Source organism: Canis lupus, chromosome 11 (genome assembly GCF_003254725.2).
Source record: "Canis lupus dingo isolate Sandy chromosome 11, ASM325472v2, whole genome shotgun sequence".
NCBI classification, from domain to species: domain Eukaryota; kingdom Metazoa; phylum Chordata; class Mammalia; order Carnivora; family Canidae; genus Canis; species Canis lupus.
Window position 1 is genome coordinate 39,410,956 of NC_064253.1, and position 22,391 is coordinate 39,433,346.

Consider the following 22,391-nt stretch of genomic DNA (forward strand, 5'->3'; position numbering starts at 1 on the left):
GTTTTGGTATTAGGATAAGGCTGGCCTTCTAAAACAAGTTTGGAAGCATTCCTTCCTCTCCTATTTTTTGGAAGAGTTTGAGAAGGATATTTACTAAAACTTCTTTGAATGTTTGGTAGTATTAGCAGTGAAGCCATCTGGTCAGGACTTGTTTGTTCGGAAGCTTGTGATTACTGATTCAATCTCCTTACTAGTAATTGATCTGTTTAGATTTTTTTTAAAAGATTTATTTATTTATTTATTCATGATGGTGGGGGGGGCAGAGACACAGGCAGAGGTAGAAGCCAGGCTCCATGCAGGGAGCCTGATGTGGGACTCGATCCTGGGACTCCAGGATCACGCCCTGGGCCAAAGGCAGGCGCCAAAACGCTGAACCACCCAGGGATCCCCTCCCTTGCTGCTATTGTATTGCTGTTAATTTCTCTTTTTAGTTATGTTAATATTTGCTTTATGTGTTTTGATGCTCCAATGTTGGGTACATACATAAATTTTATATCTTCTTGTTCGAATAATCCTTTATTACTATGCAGTTCCCCTTTTTGTTTTCTATTACAGTCCTTTTTTTTTTTAGAATTTATTTATTTGTTTGTTTGTTTGTTTGTTTATGGGGGGGGGGGGCAGAGACACAGGCAGAGGGAGAGGCAGGCTCCATGCAGGGAGCCCGATGCGGCACTCGATCTCGGGACTCCAGGATCATGACCTGGGCCAAAGGCAGGCGCTAAACTGTTGAGCCACCCAGGGATCCCCATACAGTCCTTGTTTTAAAGTGTATTTTACCTGATATGAGTATAGCTACAACAGCTATCTTTTCATTTCAAACTGCATAGAAAATCTTTTCCTATTCTTTCACTTTCAGTATGTACGTGTCCTTACTTTTGAAGTCAAACTCTTCTAGGCAGTATTAGATGTATATAATTTTTTAAGCTATTCAGCCACTCAATGTCTTCTCATTGGAGCATTTAGTCCATTAAATTTTAAGGTAATCATTGATAGGTATTATTTATTGCCATTTTGTTAACTGTTATCTATAGAGTTGTTTTTGTACTACTACCGGTCTCTTCTCTTTGCCTCTTTCCTTGAGGTTTAGTGATTTTCTTTATTGTTTGAGTTCTTTCTTTCTTATTTTCTTTTATATATTTAGTTTATATTTTTGCTTTGTGGTTACTGTGATTTTCACATATATCATCCTATGCGTATAACTATATATTTTAAGTTGATAACAACTTAAATTTGAACCGATTCCAAAACTCTACACTTTTACTCCTCCACGTTGTTGTTTGATGTCATATTACATCTTTTTATGCATCCCTTAACTACCATGGCAGTATCCGTTAATTTTACTACTATGTCTTTTAACTTTCATACTAGCCTTATAAGTCCACTACCTTTACTACATATTTACCTTTTCAAATGAGATTTTTTTACTCTTATATGTTTTCTTATTAATTAGTGCCATTTCTTTCCAGCTTAAAGAAGTCTCTTTAACATTTCTTATAAGTGCCAACTTAGTAGTAATAGACTCACTTAGCTTGTCTGAAAAACTCTTTATCACTTCAATTCTTAATGATAACCTTTCTAAGTAGAGAACTCTTGGTTGGAAGTTTTTTCCATTTAACTCTTTGAATATATTGTACCACTCCCTTCTGATCTGCAAAATTTATGCTGAGAAATCTACTGATAGCCTTGTGGGGTTTTCCTTGAACATAACAATTTGTTAAACTCTTGCTGCTTTTAAGATTCCCTTTTTATCTTTAACTTTTGATAGTTTGATTATAATGTGTCTTGATGTGGACTCTCTTTGGGTTCATCTTATTTGGAATTCTTTGGGATTCCTAAACCTGATGTCTGTTCCTTTTTCTAGGTGAGGAACGTTTTTAGCCATTATTTCTTCAAGTAAGTTTTCAGCCCTTTTCTCCCTCTTGTCTCTTTCTGGGACTTTTATAAAGCAAATGTTATTCCACTTGATGTTGTCCCACTGGTCTCCTAAGTTTTCATCATTTTTTTTCTTAATCTTTTTTTTTTTTTTTTTTGCTCCTCTGTCTGATAAGTTAGTTTCATTGCTCTGTTTCCCAGCTTGCTGTTCATATATATTCTGCTTCAATTTACTGTAGTCTTCTGCTATGTTACTTTACTTTACTTGTTACTTTTTTTTTTTTTAAGAGCAGAGAGAGGGAAGGAAGAGAGAGAATCTTAAGCACAGGGTGTGGAGCCAGCACAGGGCTCAATTTCATGACCCTGAGATCATGACCTGGGCTGAAATGGAGTCAGACACTTAACCGACTGAGTCATCCAAGTACCCCATTTGTCTCCTTCTCATGCTCTCTTTTTGTTAAAGTTCTCACTGTGCTCATTCATTCTTCTAAGTTCAGTGGGCATCTTTGTGACCATTGCTTCAAATTCTTTATCAGATAAATGACTTATCTCTTTATCATTAAGGTCTTTTTCTGAGGTTTTATCTTATTCTTTGGTTTGGAACCTATTTCTGTTTCCTCATTTTGCTGGACTCTGTTTGCTTCTATGTCTGAGGCTGAACTGCTATGTCTCTCAGTCTTGAAGGTGTGGCCTTGTGTATGTGATAAACCTTCTCATTCCACATTGCCCTAGCTCTTGGTTGTCTCGCCAACCTTTGTGATTCCCTAAACTGATTAATTTTTGATGTGTCCCCATTGTTGAGGGTGCGCAAACCCTATCAGTGTTTCAAGGGGAAGAATTTCACTTAGCACTTAGTTTCAGGAAGACAGATCCTCAGGGAGGAGCTTTTAAAGTATGCAAATATGTATAATCTTGTGGGGCTGCAATTTTATTTTTATTTTATTTTTCTTAAATATTTTATTTATTTATTCATGAGAGACACACAGAGAGAGAGAGAGGCAGAGACACAGGCAAAGGGAGAGGAGGCTCCATACAAGGAGCCCAACATGGGACTTGATCCCAGGTCTCAGGATCACATCTTGGGTCAAAGGCTGCGCTAAACCATTGAGCCACTGGGGCTGCCCAAGGGCTGCAATTTTAAACCCTCCTGGCTTCCAGACCAGATCTGGAGGTGTCCCCCAGGTGACAGCTACAAAAATCAAGGCTGCAGACAAATGTATAAGCTCCTTTCAGCGAGGTCTTGTTGAGCTCTAGTGAGGCCAAGGAGGTTTAAAAGAATGGTGTCTCCCTGCTTACATTCCGTGGAAGCACCTCTCTAGCCTCCAGATGTATGGGAAACCTGAAGGCCTTCTTTCTTAGACTGAAGTTCTATTCTACATTAAGAGGCGTTTTTCAGAGGAAGCCTGAGGTTGCTTTTAGGTCTGCTGTCTGTGCAGTACCCTGGGGGTTGCCGTAGTCTGCCAATAACTATCTGATTTTTACATTCTTGTGGAGCTCAGGAATACATGCCCCCTTGGCCACCAGGATCAGGTGCTCAAGGAACATCCTCTGTGTGGACTATATATGCTCATTGGCTTTTTGTTGGGAGCTGGAGGTGGGACACACTCACCAGCTTCAAACAGTCAACAGCAAAAACCAGAGACCAGGAATATAGTGAGAGAGTCCCCTGGTTATGGGCTGGGAGTGGGAAAATATCTTAATACTCAGGCTTGCCTGCCCCAGTCTGGGAGTGGGGGAGTACTACAACTGCATTCTCTAGCTTCAGCAAGGTAGCAGGAGAGTGCTGCAACTGCTCACCTCCACCTATCTTAGCAAGGCAGTGGGAGGGTGCCACAACAGAGCTCACCTACTTGTGCTAGCAGGCTAGTTTGAGAGTGCAAAAATGGTGCCCACTACTGCCTCCTTCTCCAGGGAGAGTTTCAACTGTCCCCTGCCCCTCCAGCAGATGCTTTTAGAATAGCAAATGAATTTCCTTCCTATTTAGTCTAGGTACTTTTCAAACTGCTATTTTCTGCTGGGTCTCAGAGTGAATAAGACCACATGCCAGCCCTGTCAAAGGGGAAATCTCAGTTTCCTATAGCACTTTGGGTCCCTTTAGTTTCCCAAGCCAGATATTTTGGGGGCTTATCTATTCAGTACAGATCCTAAGGGTTGGGGTACCTGATGCACTGAGTCAACCCTTTGCTCCTTCAGGAGCAGCACTGGGTGGGGTTTTTGGTGAGACTGAATCTTTGCCTTTCCTACCTATCTCGATGTGGCTATCTTATCTCTTTTTCTAGAGAAGCAGTTTATCTAGTTTACATAGAGAAATGGTCCATATGTAGCTGTAGATTTGGTGTGTCCATGGGAAGTGGTGAGTTCAGGATCTTCCCATGCCACTATCTTGTGGAAGTCTGAACTTACCTTCCTTCTTCATATCTTTCATGACTACAACCTTTAGTTGTAGTAAATGGGACCTCTCAATAAAGTAAATGGGACCTCTCACAGTAACACTGGCCATGTCTTGCCCCAAGTATGAAGTATATGAAACAATCTAATAAGATGGTACATTGGTAAACAAGTGCCCTTGGATGGACTCTAAGGTAGCACAGCTTTTCAATACTTCCTGCAATTTTTTTCCTTAGAAGATGTAGGAATGCATAAGAAGCATGACTTGATCATCATCTTGGAAATCACAGGTATTCTTGCTTCCCATCATTATTAGCCAAGTATTCAAGTACTTATTTTAGCTACATCTTATTTCTTACTCTTCCTCTTTCACTGAAGTCTGTACTCATTACCAGAGAGTCAGAGGAAACCAGATGGTGGGGAAATTAATCTTCCCAACTAGATTATTTTCTCAAAAAAGTTTTAATCAGTACCACAGCAGTTTTCACTTGATGTGATTCTCTCTCAATAAGGTTTAATTAGTTGGTATGGTACAAAAAAAGAAGGGGCTTTAGCATTAGTGAGAACTGGATTCAAATTCTAGCTCTGCCACTTCCACATCTGCAAGATGAAAACAAAAGCTATCACATACATTGCATGGATTTAACAAGATGCTATTGAGGGGCACCTAGGTGGCTCAGCCAGTTAAGTATCTGACCCTTGATAGTAACTCAGACCATGATCTCTGGGTCCTCGGATAGAGCCCCACATCAGGCTCCATGCTCAGTGTGGAGTCTGCTTATCCCTCTCCCTCACCCTTGTGTTCTCTTGTGCTCTATCTCTCTCTCAGGCAAATAAACAAAATCTTAAAGAAAAAAAAAAAAAGACCACGGTATCAAGTGAAAGTGTGCAGCACATTCCGAGCAAGAGTAGCGTTCGATAATGCTTCCTTCATTCCTGATAAACCAGTTTGATAAATTCATGGCAGGATTCAATTATAAGATTTCATTCTCAAGTAAGGACAACACAAAATTAGCTACATTTGCCATCAGTTGGTTTTTTTCAAGTTGTTTCCTCTGATCAAGAACGGCTTGTCCTGCTTACTCCACCCCTCATCTCCTCTTATTCATGCCTTTCTTTTCTTCCAAGCTCAGCCTAAATTCTAATTTTGTACCATCTGTACCATCTAACATGGTGTTTATATACAGGAGTATCTACCACATAAATATTTTCTAATGTTACTGAATATCATTAATGCAATCAAAAAATATTTTAAAAAATTAAATGTGCTTAGAAGGAAATGTTTGTGGTTACTCAAAGTGACACAGTGGCTTATCGTATTTTAAAAAATAAAAGCCACAAAATAAAGCAGGTGTCAAAAATTTAATTTCTTCAAATAACAGTACCATAATTCTAAACACTGAGATTCCAAACCAGGGTATCTAGTAATGTATTTATATTTTTAAAATAACATCTTCCATGCTTACTGATTTGATGAACCAATATCATTACAACATCCATAACTAACCAAAGCAATCTACAATGTCAGTGCAATCTGTATCAAAATACCAACAGCATTTCTCACAGAACTAGAAAAATAATACTAAAATCTGTATGGAATATAAAAGACTCCAAATAGCCAAAATAATCTTGAAAACAAAGAAAAAAATTGAAGGTATCACAATTCTAGCTTTCAAGATATACTACAAAGCTATAGTAATCAAAACAGAAGGGTACTAGCACAAAAAAACAGATATATAGATCAATGGAACAGAACAGAGAGTCCAGAAATAAACCTACACTTTTTTATGGTCAATTAATCTATGACAAGGAGACAAGAATATACAATAGGAAAAAGTCTCTTCAATTAATGGTGTTGGAGAAACTCGACTGCTCCATGCAAAAAAGAAAGAAAGAAAAGAAAAGAAAAGAAAAGAAAAGAAAAGAAAAGAAAAGAAAAGAAAGAAAGAAAAAAGAAGAAAAAAAAGAAACTAACAAACAAACTGGACCACCCTCTTACAATATACACAAAAATAAACTCAGATGGATTAAGGACCTAAATGTGAGATCTGAAACCATAAAATTCCTAGAAGAAAACATTCAGAGTAATTTCTTTGACATTAGCCATGGAAGCATTTTTCTAGATGTGTCTCCTCTGGCAAGGGAAACAAAAGCAAAATTAAACTATTGGGACTACACCAAAATAAAAAGCTTTTGCACAGGAAACCACCAACAAAACAAAAAAGGCAACCTACTAAACGGGAGAAGATATTTGTAAATGATATATCTGATAATGGGTTAATATCTAAAATATGTAAAGAACTTTTATGACTCAATACCAAAAAGAATCAAATAATCCAATTAAAAACTGGGTAGAGGACCTGAACAGACCAGACCTTTCTCCAAAGAAGATAACCATATTGCTAACAGACTAACCATCAGGGAAATGCAAATCAGACCGACACTATCAGTGATCACTATCAGTGACAGTATCACTTCATACCTGTCATAATGGCTAAAATCAAAAATGTAACAAACAAGTATTGACAAGGATATGGAGAAAAAGGAACCCTTGTGTACTGTTGGTGGGAATGCAAACTGGTATAGCTACTGTGGAAAACAGTACGGAAGTGCCTCAAAAAAAATTAAAAATAGAATCTCCATATGATCCAGCAACTAACTCTACTACAGGGTATTTACCACAGGAAAATAAAAACATTAATTCAAAATGATATTTGCACCTCTGTGTTTAGTGCAGCATTATTTATAACAGCCAAGATATGGAAGCAGCCCAAGTGCCCATCAACAAGATGTGGTATGTATATACAGTGGAATACTACTCAGCCATAAAAAATAATGAGCTCTTTCCATTTGCAACAACATGGATGGATCTAGAGGATATGATGCTCAGCAAAATAAGTCAGAGAAAGACAAATACCATATGATTTCATTCATATATAGCATTTAAGAAACAAAACAAAGAAAAGAGAAACACAAAAAAGCAGACTCTAAAATACAGAGAACTGGTGGTTGCCAGAGGGAAGAGGGTAGGGGGATGAGTGAGATAGGTAAAGAGGATCAAGAGTACACTTATCTTGATGAGCACTAATGTACAGAATTGTTGAATCACTATATTATACACTTGAAACTAATATAACATTGTATGCTAATTATACTTGAATTTAAAAATGATTAAATAAATACATCATATCACATCTGAGGACTCCATACATTTTCTCTCTACCAAGAAAGGCAAGAAAATTTCCTTTTCTCTGTGTTACTAATTCTGAATATTTCTCCCTACCCCAGTGGCCCCCCACATCCCTATCCTCTATATCTTCAGAATTCAAAGGCAAAGTTTGTTGTCCCCAAATACTTAAGTAAATGCTTATCGATTTTCTCCTAACACAAGGATCTTCACCTTTACCTGGAACATCTCACTGTGCAGTCACCTTTAGTAACCAAAGTAGCCTCTTAGGGGTGATTTTTCTTTGTGGACCTTGATACTGCCTTTAAAGTTTACAGTCATAAATTGTTACCTACTGAGAACAACTTGTCAAACTTGACTAAATAATTACATAGACACCAAAAGAAAACCACCCTCTGACCTGTCATTGCATTACCTTGTCCCCTAATTCACAGAAAGCATGGCCTACATTTTGAATAACTTACCAACATTATAAAATGAAATTACAAAACATAACTAGAAGATTCAAAAAGAAGTGATCTTCGAACTGTAGGACACCATTTGTTATTTGGTGGCACCTTCTGGGAAAGCTTGATATTGCAGCTCAGCTCTGTTAAACATAAATTCCTCACAAAAGCAAGTGGGAAAATTCTAGGAGCAGGGAAATAGTGTTGATGACATAATAATGTGAAATCCACAGCCATGAGAGTCTGTTATACTTGAAGCAAGTATGTGTAAAAAGTCAGAGATTCCTGGATGTTTCAAAGCTCCTCCCTCACTTCAGGCTATGTATGTCAAACTCAGCTCTAAGGACAACCTATCACTTCCTGTAGGCTGTTGGTAAAAGCCCAGATCAATAGATAGGTCAAAGAAATATGATTCATAAATGTAACAATATGTTATCAAAGGCTTTCACAGCAGTGATACCAAATTCATGAAATACTTCTCTGCAAATGTAGTATGAATTCATGGGAAAACAAGATTTGCTTCATTACAAAATTCCTCTGGAGTGACCTCTCTGCCAAGTGGAATCAAATTCTGGCTCCACCACATGGCAACTTTGGGTAAGTCTCTTAAACTTTGAGCCTCAGTTTTCCCATCTATAAAAAGGGGACAATAGTACCTCTTTCAGAAAGCTGCTTTGAGGGTTAAATAAGTCAAAACAAGTCAAGTGCTTAGACTGGTGACTAGCACATAGACAGTACTCACTCAAGGCATGTTTAACTACAACTATATGGCCTCCCCTATGGTATGGTAAGGCTGGCCATGAAAAGACCATGTTGAATTGCATCTTTGATTTTGTGTCTAACGATGACAAATGAAACAATCAGGTAAAGATCATGGGCTCTAGAATAAAAAACAACAGTGCAATGACTCGGCAATGCAGCTCTCTTGAAGGAGGCTCATGGAATTTACTGAAAGATCCAATTCAATACAAGTAAGTAAAAATGCAGGGTTTTGGCAATTATTGATGATAACTAACTCTGCAATAATATAATCCCGTCTGTCCATGGCCCCCAGCTACCGAAAGGCTTCTAAAGAATTATTTAAAACCTGAGAAACGATTTAGGTGGAGTATGGTACCCAACCAAGAAAAAGATGAATGAAGCCTCTAACTCTGTTTTAAAGTAAAAAATCTCCCTTTACACTGCTTCAAATCATTTTTTGGACTAAATCAGGAAAGCGGCTGAGTAAGTGGAACAGTTGATTGGCAGGACCATCCCCCCCTCCCCTCAACCCATCACATCTTACACAAAAGCCATTTGAAAACAAGCCCAGGTGAAATGCCTCCCCGCACCCAACCAAGTTAACCTTCTTCTATTTTCATGCATGTTCCACACCGAGCTGAATCTGGCCGAGAAAGAATTGTAACCCTTCAGGTATGTTTACCTCCAGTTATAAAATGCAGAGAACAGAATCTAGAATGGGAGTCGTGGCCCCCGCCCCCAAGCAGGGCAGCCCTTTAATGAATGGCCTCTCCAGCTGCTCGCTCACCATACTTACAGACTTTACAGCTTTTGCATGTGCTGGAATTACAAGTCATTAAAAAGCCACTTTGAAAACACAATAAAGACCTTCTTCTTGGACTGTCGCAACCTTCCATCACATAAAAACCTGAGGCCACTGCTTCAACAGCAGGACGTTCACTGCCAGCTCCAGACAGTAGGCAAGGAACAGGGTGGGGTGAGAGGAAATGAGGCAGAACAAAAGATGGGAAGTTTCTTTTTCCTTCTTTTTTTCTTTTCAAAAGAAGCTACTACTAAGGTGGCTTGCAGGCTTTATTCTGTGTCAGCACCACTACCCACCCTTGGTAAAAAGCTACCATTCCATGAGATTTCATCTTTTTTCCCTCAGGAAGATTTTATCCAAGAAAACACTTAGGCAAACCAAAGTATCAAAAGACAGGATTATAGCCTCCTTCCTCACCCAGCTGGCCAGAGTATGTAACATTTTACCAAATGTAATCTGCCCACTTTCAAGGAAAGACTATTAGAACCTTTAACATCTGAGCTTTTAAATTACAATTAAATCTCCGTGAAGCACAGCAAAAAGCAAAGGCAATGATAAGGAAATACTACCATAGCCAAATCTGATTATACTTATTCCAATTTTATTTTACTCTTTTTCCCCTACTTCTCTGCTGTGAATACCAAATTTTCTCACATCACAAAACAGTATCAACTCAATAGACTTCTCTTCAGATGCTAAGTCATATAAAAAATCCTAGGAAATCACAGGAAGGGCAATAGATATTTGAGTTCTTTTTAATTGTTAATTAAAGTTTAAACAAGTTAATACAAACTATAATTACAAACTTTCAGCTGACACAGATACAGATCCTCACCCTTCCAGCTGTTAGCATAAGGACAGTTTCCATAAATGACCATTATGACTACAAAATGATAATTTCCTAAACTAAGAACAGCTTTCCTCCAATGGGAATTATCTAGGTCCTTGAAGGTAAAATATTCTTAATGCTAACATTTATGTACATAGCAAAAACATGTTATCATGTTTTCTGCATTTGCCAAATGCTCACCCACTATAAACCAGTCCTTCTGCCCCCCCTACTCATACAACTTGTAACTCTTGAATTCCATAGGGGGAAAAAATCACTGATGGACTTCATGTAACAAAACTAAATTTCTTTAGAAAAGAAAAAACGCTTCAGAGATGTATTTTCAAATGATTCTGTAAAAAATAAAAATAAAATAAAATAATTAATTAATTAAATGATTCTTTGTAACATTAATAATAACCCAGAGGTAAGTCATTTCTTTGGATGTCTTTCTTTAATATGAATAGCAATAAAAAAACAACTAAGTGCCTAACCTAACACAGTGCTAGCTATGTTCTTGTCCTTTATCTATTTTAATTAAAAAGCTAAAGATCCTGGGAAACTTTGGCTTAATTTGTGATTTAAAATTTACACTCTTCATCCTGTATTTTTCCACTCACTATACAACAAATGCATATCAATATCAAGGCCATATACCTCAAGACAAAATTGAGAGCAATAGGACATAGATGCCTATTTCAAGTACTTTCCCCCTTGAAAACATATAACCCACGCCCTTGAAAAAGGACACGAAAATTCTAAATTATTTTTGAAAGCAAAAAATCTCTTGCAAAGCTATAGGTTATAAAGGTTTCCAGAAGTCACATCATACATAATCATGGCTAACTAATATTTTTTGCCTAATGTGCTATGTGCTTTCTCCAGACCGATCTTTTTCACAATAATCCTACATAGTAAAACACTATTATGATATCCATCCTACAAAAGAACTAAGAAACACAAAAGGTTAAAGTGCTTGCCCAAGATTACCGGAAGAGCTGGGCTTCAAAATACCCCCTAATACCACAGGACAAGCTCCTAATTTCTTGATTACTTGACTGACTACCTACCTACCGGCCTAAGCACTTGACAAATAAGTGATCACTCAAAAGACACATAGACCATATAAGGATGGATGTACTTCTACTTTTCTATGCAAAATATATAAAAATCTTAACCAAAAAGAACCGTATGAACAATCTAAGCTTTCTACTCAATCTTAAGAACACTGATTTTATTTTTATATAAAACCAGAATCTAACTTAATTATGCAAAAGCTTCTTTAAAAAGTTCTTCCTTTTAATTGTAACTAATGTGTACTGAGGTAAGATGTTTACTTCCCAGGCTTCCCAGGTATATAATCTTTTCTTCCTAGCCCTTCCTAATTCTTCACATTCTTTCAATTTCTTTTCTTCCTCTTTCGTCTGTTTCCAAGTTATCCATGATCTCTGCTCGTTGTGTCTAAAATTACCCCCCTACCCCATATGCCGAAAGTAAACACAAATCTGGCTCATATTCAAGTAACAAAGCTGGAAAGGATGTTAGAGAGATCAGGTCATCTTATCACACTTACTCAGATGCAGACACACTTACCACCATGACATTGTGAACAGTGCCCCCTGAAAAGTTGGGTCCCAAGCTATCAAATCCCTTACTGGCCAAGGAAGGATTTGGGCTCCTCACTGCTCTCCATTACAATGGCCTCCCATTCCTTCTGTCTTGCCCACAGGAGGGACACCAGGTAGGAAGAAGGCCAAACAAACATGATTTCTACTATTGGATAAAGGGAATTTCAGCCCCCCTTTATCTCCTTTACTCACAGAAAGGTGTTTTGGGCCCTGGCTTATTTAGAACCACTTTGTCAATTTTCTTTGTCTCTACCACCTACATTTCAGAGAATTAAACCAACAACAAGCAACAGTAAAAGCACTACTACCAGAAAACCGATAAAGAAAATACATTTGTTGTGTTTTATACCCAAATAATGCCCAAAAGTCTTTAGAGGCTTTCTCTGTAATGATGGGCAGAACCCACTATAAAAACTCCTATAACAATCACTGGATATGTGGCTCTACTATGCCATGAACGGTTTTTGAAAACTTGCTAACTACTGTAAGGAATTATAATTCTAACTCTTCACTCCAAAAGATTTTTTAAGATATTGCTTTGGATAAATATACTAAGTTGAACATGAAGTTTATGAAAAACCGTATCTTATAAATCATATATAAAAGGGAGGGAGCAAGAGAAAATGAAAACAAGAACACAGAGTTATCTAAAAAAGATGATTATTTGTGATAATTTCATGTAGAGCTTTGCTTTATGAATGTCATTTGATCTTCTCATAAATCAGCAAACATAAAAGAAAGATGCCTTTCAGAATTTTGACGACATACTATAAGGAATACACACAACCTATGACATAAAATTTTTACAAACCCTTACTTATCCACACTAATTACAATGTATTCTGATTTTTCTTAATACTGCTAATGACATGCTAAATTGGTTTCATGGCTCACCAGTGAATCACAAGCCACAATTTGAAAACCTCTGCTCTAAAAGAATCATAATATGTCAGAATATAGAAAGACAAAGTTGCTAAACCTGACAATCTTCATAGACTAATCACATCCCAAGAGGCTCAATGAACACTTTTGGGTGATTTGAAATAAAAGTCAAACACAAAAAATTTCCAAATAACATCTTAAGCATTAAGAACGAATTTTATACTAAGAAGAGACTAAGTAAAAAGCACAGGAGGAAAAAGAAATGCTTGAGATACTGGAAGAAACCCATTAGTTCTCATCTCCATTCAATAAATTATCACTAAAAAACATTGACCAAACACGGGAACAAATTACCCCAATCTCGTGTATTTTAATACTCTACTCCCAATCTGATCCTCTATTAAAATTTCAAGATTAGAGACGGCTGGGTGGCTCAGTCAATTAAACGATCAACTCTTGGTTTCAGCTCATGTCATGACCTCAAGGTTGTGGGACCAAAACTCATGTTGGGCTCCACATTGAGCACAGAGTCTGCTTCAGATTCTCTCTCTCTCCCCTTCTGCTCCCCACCCTCCACTCGCTCATGCTCTAGCTCTCTAAAATAAATTAAAATCTTTTTTTTTTTCAAAGTCAAGATTAGCTATAGAGGATAGTAGAGACAACTGATGCCATGTCCTAACCGTGGCTGCCCTTCTTCCCACCACAAATGCATAAGGGAGAATCTGCTACTAAATCCTCCTACCTCTGCCAGTATTTGAATTAGAAACATGTGTATATGGTGAACTCATGGGACAAAAAGAGAAATAGTCTCAAACTGATATCTTTTAACCAGATATCTTCCTTGATCATTGTCTAGAAATAATGGCAAGTCAAAGTAAGGAGATTATTTGGACTGATTGTGATTAATAAGCAACTAAAGAAGGCAAAAGTGTGTTAAAAAAAAAAAAAGTGACCATGATTTCAGAGTAAATAATGTTCATTCTCTAGAAGTGGAATGGAATACTTTTCAAATTACTAATAGTTCTGTTGCTAGAAGCGTAAAATTTCTTACACTGGTGGAAAATTAGATAGATAACATGAAAATCCCTCTCAACTCTGAGGAATCTGTATTAGTTTAAACCTTAAATCAGACAACATTTCAGAGGGATATTAGATGGTCACATGGTCTTTTAGGCATCCACAAAAGATAATCCTGCCCATCAGCAAAAACACAATGAAGATTGCATTCCTCATCCCCTCCCAAATCAATGGCTAGCCAATGAAAAAGAAATTAAATGTTTCATTTTCAAAATACCACCACTTGGTTTCATGAACACATGTAAGTCAAAATCTACCAAATTATTCATTTTAAATATATATGGTATATTACAACATGAATTAAAATAAAACTGTTAAAAAAAAAAACTATTACCAGCTTTCCATCTTTGTAAACAAATTACTTGATTGCACTGACCAAAAAGATCAACATTATAACCGCACCCAATATTTTCTAACTTTCTCTCTTAAATTTATCTCTCATATTACTAAGTTTATTACATTCTTCTCACTCTCCTAAATCAGTAATCACTGAAAAAGCATAGTAACTAAGCTCTAATGAGCATCTCAATTTTTCTGCTGCTATTCAAATGGCCCATTATTATGCTATGGAAAGTATCTTTCCTTTAACAATTTAAATCACAACCCAAATGTCTGCAGGATTTCATTTCCTTCTTTCCATTAGTTAAGAAATTCATTTCTAGGCACTTCCATGCTACCATTTCATGGTTTAGCTGTCATTCTCTTCCCTCACTCTTTATCCTGCAGCCATGTGAAATAGACTCTGAAGACTAACAAGGTAAAGATGGGAAACCAGCAAGGCTACTCACATCAGATTTGGAGGACATGTTCTCCTCCACGTCAGAATCGTTGGGATCCACAATATCATCAAATGGCGGTAAGGTTGATTTCTTCTTCTCGGATGTCTCACTTTCAATTTTGACCTTTCCCATCTTGACATGAGATTTATCTTTTATCTGTTTTTTGTCGGCAGAACAAGTGAGAATCAGTGGTGGTGCGCTAGAAAAACTTTTAAATAAAGCCTCTGAGCTACTCTTTTTCCTTTTTTTGGCTGAGAGTTCTTCAGAATCTGAAATGGGTGGCCTTTTACTAGGAGCCTTCTTGTCTTGCTGTCCACTGGTGATAGTGAGTAAGTTACTGTCTGGTTTTGGCTCTTTTGACATGGGTTTCGGTTCCTTGAAGGCCATCTTAGGAACGATTTTTTCTTCTTTCAGTGGTTTATTTTCTTTGGGTTTCTTAGAGGATTCTTTGGAAGATTTGTTGTGATCCCTGGAAGGTTCTTTGAAGGCACTTTTATGTTCTCTGGAGTCTTTAGAAGGTTTTTCCTTGTGCTCCTTCATTAATTTGTGAGGCTTTGAAAAACTGGTGCTGCTGCTGCTGCTGCTGCTGCTACTGCTGCTGCTGCTGCTGCTGCTGCTGCTGCAGCTACTGCTGCTGCTGCTGCTACTGCTGCTGCTGCTGCTGCTGCAGCTACTGCTGCTGCTGCTGCTGGTGTGGATGCTCCTGTTAGGGTCCTGCAGAAACAGGACAAGAAGATGTGACTCAGAGCTGCAGAAAACGAGGAGGTGCAAGCCAGCTTCCTGGCATTTTCCACCTATACAAAGAGGACCCCTCTTTGATTGCTCTCAGATGCATTATAAGAGATACCCAGAACCTCAGTATAACAGGTGGGCATGGGGTGTGAGTAAGGGCCATGATGGTCAAGGAATTCAGGGAAGCCAGTTGTTTACCTCATCAGGACAAGCATGGTGCTCAAAACATCTCAGTTCAACAAATGTTCACTGAATACCTGTTCTAGAAGCTATATAGAAGGATAATACATGGCCCCTATTCTTAATAACCAGGACGTAACTAAGAGCTGTGGTGGTTCTAAGAGCTACCGATAACGTGGTAAGACAACAAAAACAAGGAGGTAATAAATTCTGTGGGAGGTGCGGGACAAGAATAATTCAGAAATTTATGGAGAACTCACATCTAAAACTAGATCCTCAAGGATAAGCAGGCCATTACTAGGAAGAGAAGAATGAGAAAGTACTTGGAGACCAGGGACTAGAGTGAACCAAAACAATGAGGGATCAAAGCACAGCTTATACTTGGGAAGCAGCATTTAGCTACAGCAAAGATTGAGAATGAGGCAGAAAAATAGCGAAGGGTCATAGAGTGAGCTGGATAATACTAAGATTTAAATGGCTTTTTAATATAAAGAATCACAAGACTCAAGAAAGAAAATAATTCTCCATCTGAGATAAAAAGCAATTATTTTTTGATGTCCAAATTTCAACAGTTATGGAATATGTCTCCATCCACTAGCAAAGAAAAAAATATCTAACAGAACAAAGATTTTACCTAATAGATACTAAATGGACTGAAAAGTTTGTAGTAATTACTGTTGGGCAATGATGAGGAAAGGGTTCCTCACTGCTTATTCCATTCCAAATGTGTTACCTATTTTTTCACTCATATAAGTACCTCAGAATATATAACCTATATAGAGCCTTTCTATTTAGGGGCACCTGGGTGGCTCAGTAAGCTGAGTATCTGCCCTCACCTCAGGTCATGATCCCAGGGTCCTGGGATCAAGCCTCTCAGCAGGAAACCTGCTTCTTCCCTTCCTCTCCCTCTGCCTGCCACTCCCCCTACTTGTGCATGCACATGCGCACACATGTGCGCGTGCGCTCTCTCTCTCTCTCTGTCAAATAATTTTTTTTTAAAAAAAGAAACTTTCTATTTAGGAACAAAATTTAAATCCATACTTAACATATTTTTTTTAATTTTTTTTTTTATGATAGTCGCAGAGAGAGAGAGAGAGAGAGAGAGAGAGAAAGAAAGAGGCAGAGACACAGGCAGAGGGAGAAGCAGGCTCCATGCACCGGGAGCCCGACGTGGGACTCGATCCCGGGTCCCCAGGATCGCGCCCTGGGCCAAAGGCAGGCGCCAAACCGCTGCGCCACCCAGGGATTCCCCCATACTTAACATATTTTTGAACCCCTACCATTAATACTAAGAATACAAAACAGAAGTAAATCCTGAAGATGTAAAAAATCCACACTAATACTATAAAAGAAAAGCTCTTTATTGCTTACTTCCACTTCCTAATGGAACCAATGACAAATGTCCAAATTTTCATCTAGAACTTACATCTCCATGGTTTGGTAATTGTGCTGTACATCTAACTTACCCACTTAAATCCATGATACATAAGCCAATCTTATATCCCTTCAATATCTAGCATGATACAGAAAAGATACTGCGCAGAGGTTATGCTTTTCACTAAAACGAACAATACTTTAAGAATCTATGCCCCCCAAAAAAGAAAGAAGAGGAAAGAATGTACATGAATGAACATCGAAAAGTAATAATCAATGTGAAGGAAAGAATCTAAAAGGCAACCTATAGAATGGGAGAAGATATTTGCAAATGACATATACATATATACACACACACACACACACACATAATGGAATATTCTTCAGCCATAAAACAGTGAAATCTTGTCATTTGCAACAACGTCAATGGAACTATAGAGTATTATGTTAAGCAAAATAAATCAGTCCAAGAAAAACAAATACCACATGATTTCACTTATTTTTTTTTTTTAAAGTAGCCCAAGGTGGGACCTGAACTCATGACCGTGAGATCAAGAGCTGAGCTGAAATCAAGAGTTGGACACTTAACCAACTGAGCCACCCATGTACCCCAATATATGGAATTTAAGAAACAAAACAAACAAATATAAGGTGGGAGGGGGGCACCAAGAAACAAGACTCTTAACTATAGAAAACTGATGGTTAACAGAAGGGAGGTGAATGGGCAAAAATAGGTGATTAGGATTAAGGAGGACACTTGTGAGGAGCACCAGTTGTTGTATTCAAAAATCACTAAATTCTACACCTGAAACTAATATTACATTGTATGTTAACTTACTGGAATTTAAATAAAAACTTGAAGAAAAACAAGACAGTAATACTCAAAATGAAAAATCATTATCCTATGTTAGTGAAATTATGTATTTTTTTCTTCTCACAATTTTTTTTCTCATTTGCTCACCACCAACAACAAAATGATATATAGCAATTACTCCACTGATTTTTCTCAAGGGAGCATTTGTTTTCAAACTTCTAAAATGGATAAAGTTACTATGCAAAAACATGCTTTTATGCATCAAACTAGATGATTCCTTATAAAACATCTCAATCTGAGATTTAAAAGCAGAATGCTAAAGATAGTATTCATATTACTGAAACTACATTATTTTATAAATTCTATTACAAGACATTTCCTGGCATGTTAAGCAATACTATGAATAATTAAAATAAAGTATAATGGGCAAACTAAATTAAGGAAGAACATTTGAAATCTAATATCCTTGAGTTTGTTTTTAAATTGGTTTGTTGACTCACTGAATTTTGGTAATTTGCAATCAGTATTCTAATTATGGCTCTAGAACACCCAAGCACTGCTGCTTAATATTCATCCTTCATGGAGTATTACACATATTTTTATAAATGTGACTTTTAAAAATACAGATTTTTACCTACCAACATGTTTTCTAATATTAAGCATTTAAAAAAAAAACAGTAAATTTTGTACCAAAAAAAAAAAAAAAACCTTCTACAGGAGTCCTTTCACGATTTATTTTTAAAACCTTTTTGTAGGATAAACCAGAATTCTTAATGCAAGTACACAGTGGTATATGACACAGACTCTTGTGTGTCAGATAGTTTAAGTTCTTTTCTTAATTACATACATATGATGTTAAGCATAAAACTTCAAAAATGTCATAACTTTTTACTCCCACATTGGTCTAGGTATTTAATGCCCACTGTCAGCTTTTCACCAACTCAACAAATATTCACAGAAGCAAACTACCCAGCTGTTTTTGCTGCTGCCCCTTTACCTAAAAGCTTTCTTTAAATTAAGAAGTAAAAAGAAAAACATTTTCCCTAACAACACCCCAGGTAAATATTTAGGAAATAAGAAAAAGGTGGAAGAATGGTTCCTAGAATACAGGACGTCGTCTTAGCCCTGGCCAGTAATAAATTACAAAGTTCAGGTGCCCTGTCCCCCAGCTCCATAGTCATACATGCAATAATTGTAAAACCAAGGCTTAGACACAAAGTCAGGAATTAAACTGTTACTGACCCAGAATAAAAGCTTTTACTGATTCTCAGCCTATCTATACTATATATATTGGGAGATAAGTCACTGGCTTTTTAAAATTGTTACTGAACTATTAACCTCAACATTAAGTGCCACTAAGCAGAACAGACTAATTACTATTCAATGTGAAGTTTACACATGTTATGTAATTCAAATTCTCTTTGCCTGAGGCTCATTAGGACAAACTGAGTATCAATATTAGGGAGAGTAAGTGTGCATAATTCAAATCTCAAATATTTAAGGCAAATGAGTATTTAAACATATACATATTTGCACTAACTTTACTACCTGTGAATATAGGGTACAGTATTTTCTTTCATCCTCTCAGATTCTACTGAATGCTTCCTTGTTTTAATTTTCTGGAAAAGAACAGGTCCTTTTAATGTATAATCTCTTCTAATACTACTTGTCAGCAACTCTAGTAGATAGCTTGCGAAAAGGTCTTAACTAGAGGACAAAATAAGTTTTTCTGATTATATGTGGCTTCCAATTACTGGGTTATCACCATTTCTTCCTAATACCACTCATAATGCAAAGCTCATTCTTTCTCCAGCTCCTGTCTCTTCTCTTTACCTATGCTTTTATTCCTGGTATCTGCCCTACTTCAACTGGCTTTTGTGTTGTGCAAGATGTTCAGATCATTCATATCTTGTTCAATGAAATTTGCATACGGACAAATAATCTCTCCCAGAAGAGTTTTATTTATCCAAAAGCAATAAACTCTCCTTTAAAGGGTTATTTGTTCACAGTGCATCTGAAAAGGACACTTCTTAGAAACTGTAATATAGTCCAAAGAGTTTATGCATATGAAAGGCTGGGTAAAACAGTCAAAGATCAATTTTCAAACTAAAAATCTCTCCTGAAACACCATTAAACACATGAAAAATTTCAGAGGGGTGAAAGACCATTTGCAGCTATGAATAAAGTATAAAAATTCAGGATTCTGGGGAAAGAAGGGACCTTAAATTGGATTTACCTCCCCCAACTTTAATCCCAAATCCAACTCATTTACCTTCTTCAACAGTCAGCTCTAGGAAATAACAGATAGTGAATGAGGCCTAAGGAACGTGGCCATAAGATTACAGGCATCTTGAAAGAGGACTGATATAAATAAGGCTTGCTCTGCTCTGGGCTCTAAGCAAGACACAGAAGAGTTGTACACACAGATGATGTGCACAAATATGGTCAGCCTCCCTGCTCCAAGAGGGTCTCCCATGTGTGTACACATGAAATACACAACATGCCTCTCTTATAGGAGAGACTGAGATGCCTGTAGCAGTAGCTCATCACTTATAGGATTACAAAAATCTAAGGTCTCATAACAAATCACCCTGAAGCCCAATGCACATATCAATAACATAGCTAAGAGTCGGTGAGAGTAGGAGAGAGCAGCCTCCCAGATCTTCTGAAGGACACATACGAAACACTGAAGTCAAAAATAGTATGATTACTTAAGAAGAGGCACACACAGAGCAAAAAAATAATTTCTATGGATTTAAAATATTAGCTGATGTAAAATTTAAAAATAAACCTCTCAAGGTAAATAATTTAGTAGATAATCTAAAGAACAAGATAGACTCTAGATGGTGGCATAAAGGATTAACTGGAAGAAATCTCAAAGTATAAAGTAAAGATACAAAGAGATGAAAATCGTTAGTGGCAAAGAGAAGAAACCTGAAGAACAGATTGAGGAGCCCTAACTGACATACCAACCATACAGAGTTCCAGGACAGTCTCTGGAAGGAGAAAAAGGAAAAGAGAGGAGAGAGGCCAGAGTTAAAGTAATATGGGAAAAAAAGTGAAGACTGAATTGTGAGTTCACAGGGCACTTCAAAGATCCTGGCAGGACTAATAAAAGAGACAAGCTCAAGAACGTCATGCTAAAATTCCTCAACTTTAAGGATAAAAGAAAATTTTACAAGTTACCAGAAAGAATAATTACTTAACACTTAAGAAGAATGAAATTACATGGGACTCTGTAACAGTGGAACTGAGAACAGAAAAATCAAGACGACTGGGAGAAAAGGCAGAACCAGCCAAACATCCTACACACAGAGTCAGTGTGAAAGAAGTGTGTGCCAAAATTTAAGGATTCAAAGAGCACATCACCCACTGCCCCATCTAAGGAAAGGACTTGAGAAGGGATTTTAACTAAACAGTAACTGAATTAGAAATGAGAACTTTCATGTGTAGGAAGGTGAAGAAAAGAGGAAAGAGGAGGGCAATGCACCTTACCTTGAGAGAGGCAGAGACATAGGCATAGGGAGAAGCAGGCTCCCTTCAGGGAACCTAATGCAGAACTCGATCCTGGAACCCCAAGATCACGATCTGGGCCAAAGGCACAGACACTCCACCACTGAGCCACCCAAGCACCCTTGCACCTTGCCTTCTATACAGAAATAAATTGAAATGGATAATCACCCATCTGGAATACATAGTAGCAGTGCTCAATGTGAATTCCTGACACGCAAAAAAAAGCTAACAAAAATCTGGATCTAAAAAATTAAATTATCTCTGTAGAATTTTAGGTATGTAAGAAAAGGTTTGAGTATCAAGGTGTAAGAAAATGTTGGTATCATTTTTACAGGGTAAAGTAGAAAAAAAATTGGATTATGAGCCATTGAAAGGGAAGGTGGCCAATAATGAAATGGAAAAGTACAGAACTGCCACATAAACAGGAGGAAACTCAAAATTGAGTATCAACTTGAAAATAAAAGTGAAATTCAGAAAAATGGAAAAAGTCACAAATATAAATAATGAACAAGGCAAAAAGTAATAAAATCAAGTATTACTCACAGAATAAAAAAGGAAGCTGAATTCTCCCACTGAAAGACAGATTGTTAGACTGGATTAAAAAGACAAAGAGCATATACAGACTGCTCGTAAGAAATACAACATCAAACAACTGAGAAAAGTTTTAAGATGAAGGAATGGGCCAAGAACTATCCACTAATTGGCCCCAAAAGAAAGAAAAGCATGAGTGCTACATTCATATCATACAAAGTAGAATTCAAGGTTAAGAGGACCAAATGGCATAAACAGTTTACAAGCTATGTTATATAAAAAGTAAAAGGTATTGAGTATTTAAGAAAAACTTGAAAAACATTTCATTGAAATGAGAAATCATCTTTGTCAGAAATGGGCAGATTTAATGAAATGAGTATAGACATAGTGAAACTGGCTGAAACAGGGCAGCTGGTGGCTCAGCGGTTTAGCGCCGCCATCCAGCCCAGGGTGTGACCCTGGAGACCTGGGATTGAGTCCCGCGTCGGACTACCTGCTTGGAGCCTGCTTCTCCCTTGGCCTATGTCTCTGCTTCTCTTCTCCCTGTGTCTCTGATGAGTAAATAAATAAAACCTTAAAAAATAAAAAATCAACTAGATAAGGTGAAGTTACTTGA

The 22,391-nt window shown here is 37.3% G+C and overlaps 1 protein-coding gene across 3 annotated transcripts in view; it reads right to left on the bottom strand.

The window, feature by feature from the left end:
• MLLT3 (MLLT3 super elongation complex subunit) overlaps positions 1-22,391 on the bottom strand; it is a 279,551-nt gene that overhangs the window by 61,517 nt on the left and 195,643 nt on the right. For all 3 annotated transcript variants that reach the window (XM_025432120.3, XM_025432121.3, XM_025432122.3), the window contains exon 5: positions 14,641-15,345. In XM_025432120.3, coding sequence (XP_025287905.3) covers positions 14,641-15,345 — 705 coding nt within the window. The remainder of the gene's footprint in view (positions 1-14,640; positions 15,346-22,391) is intronic.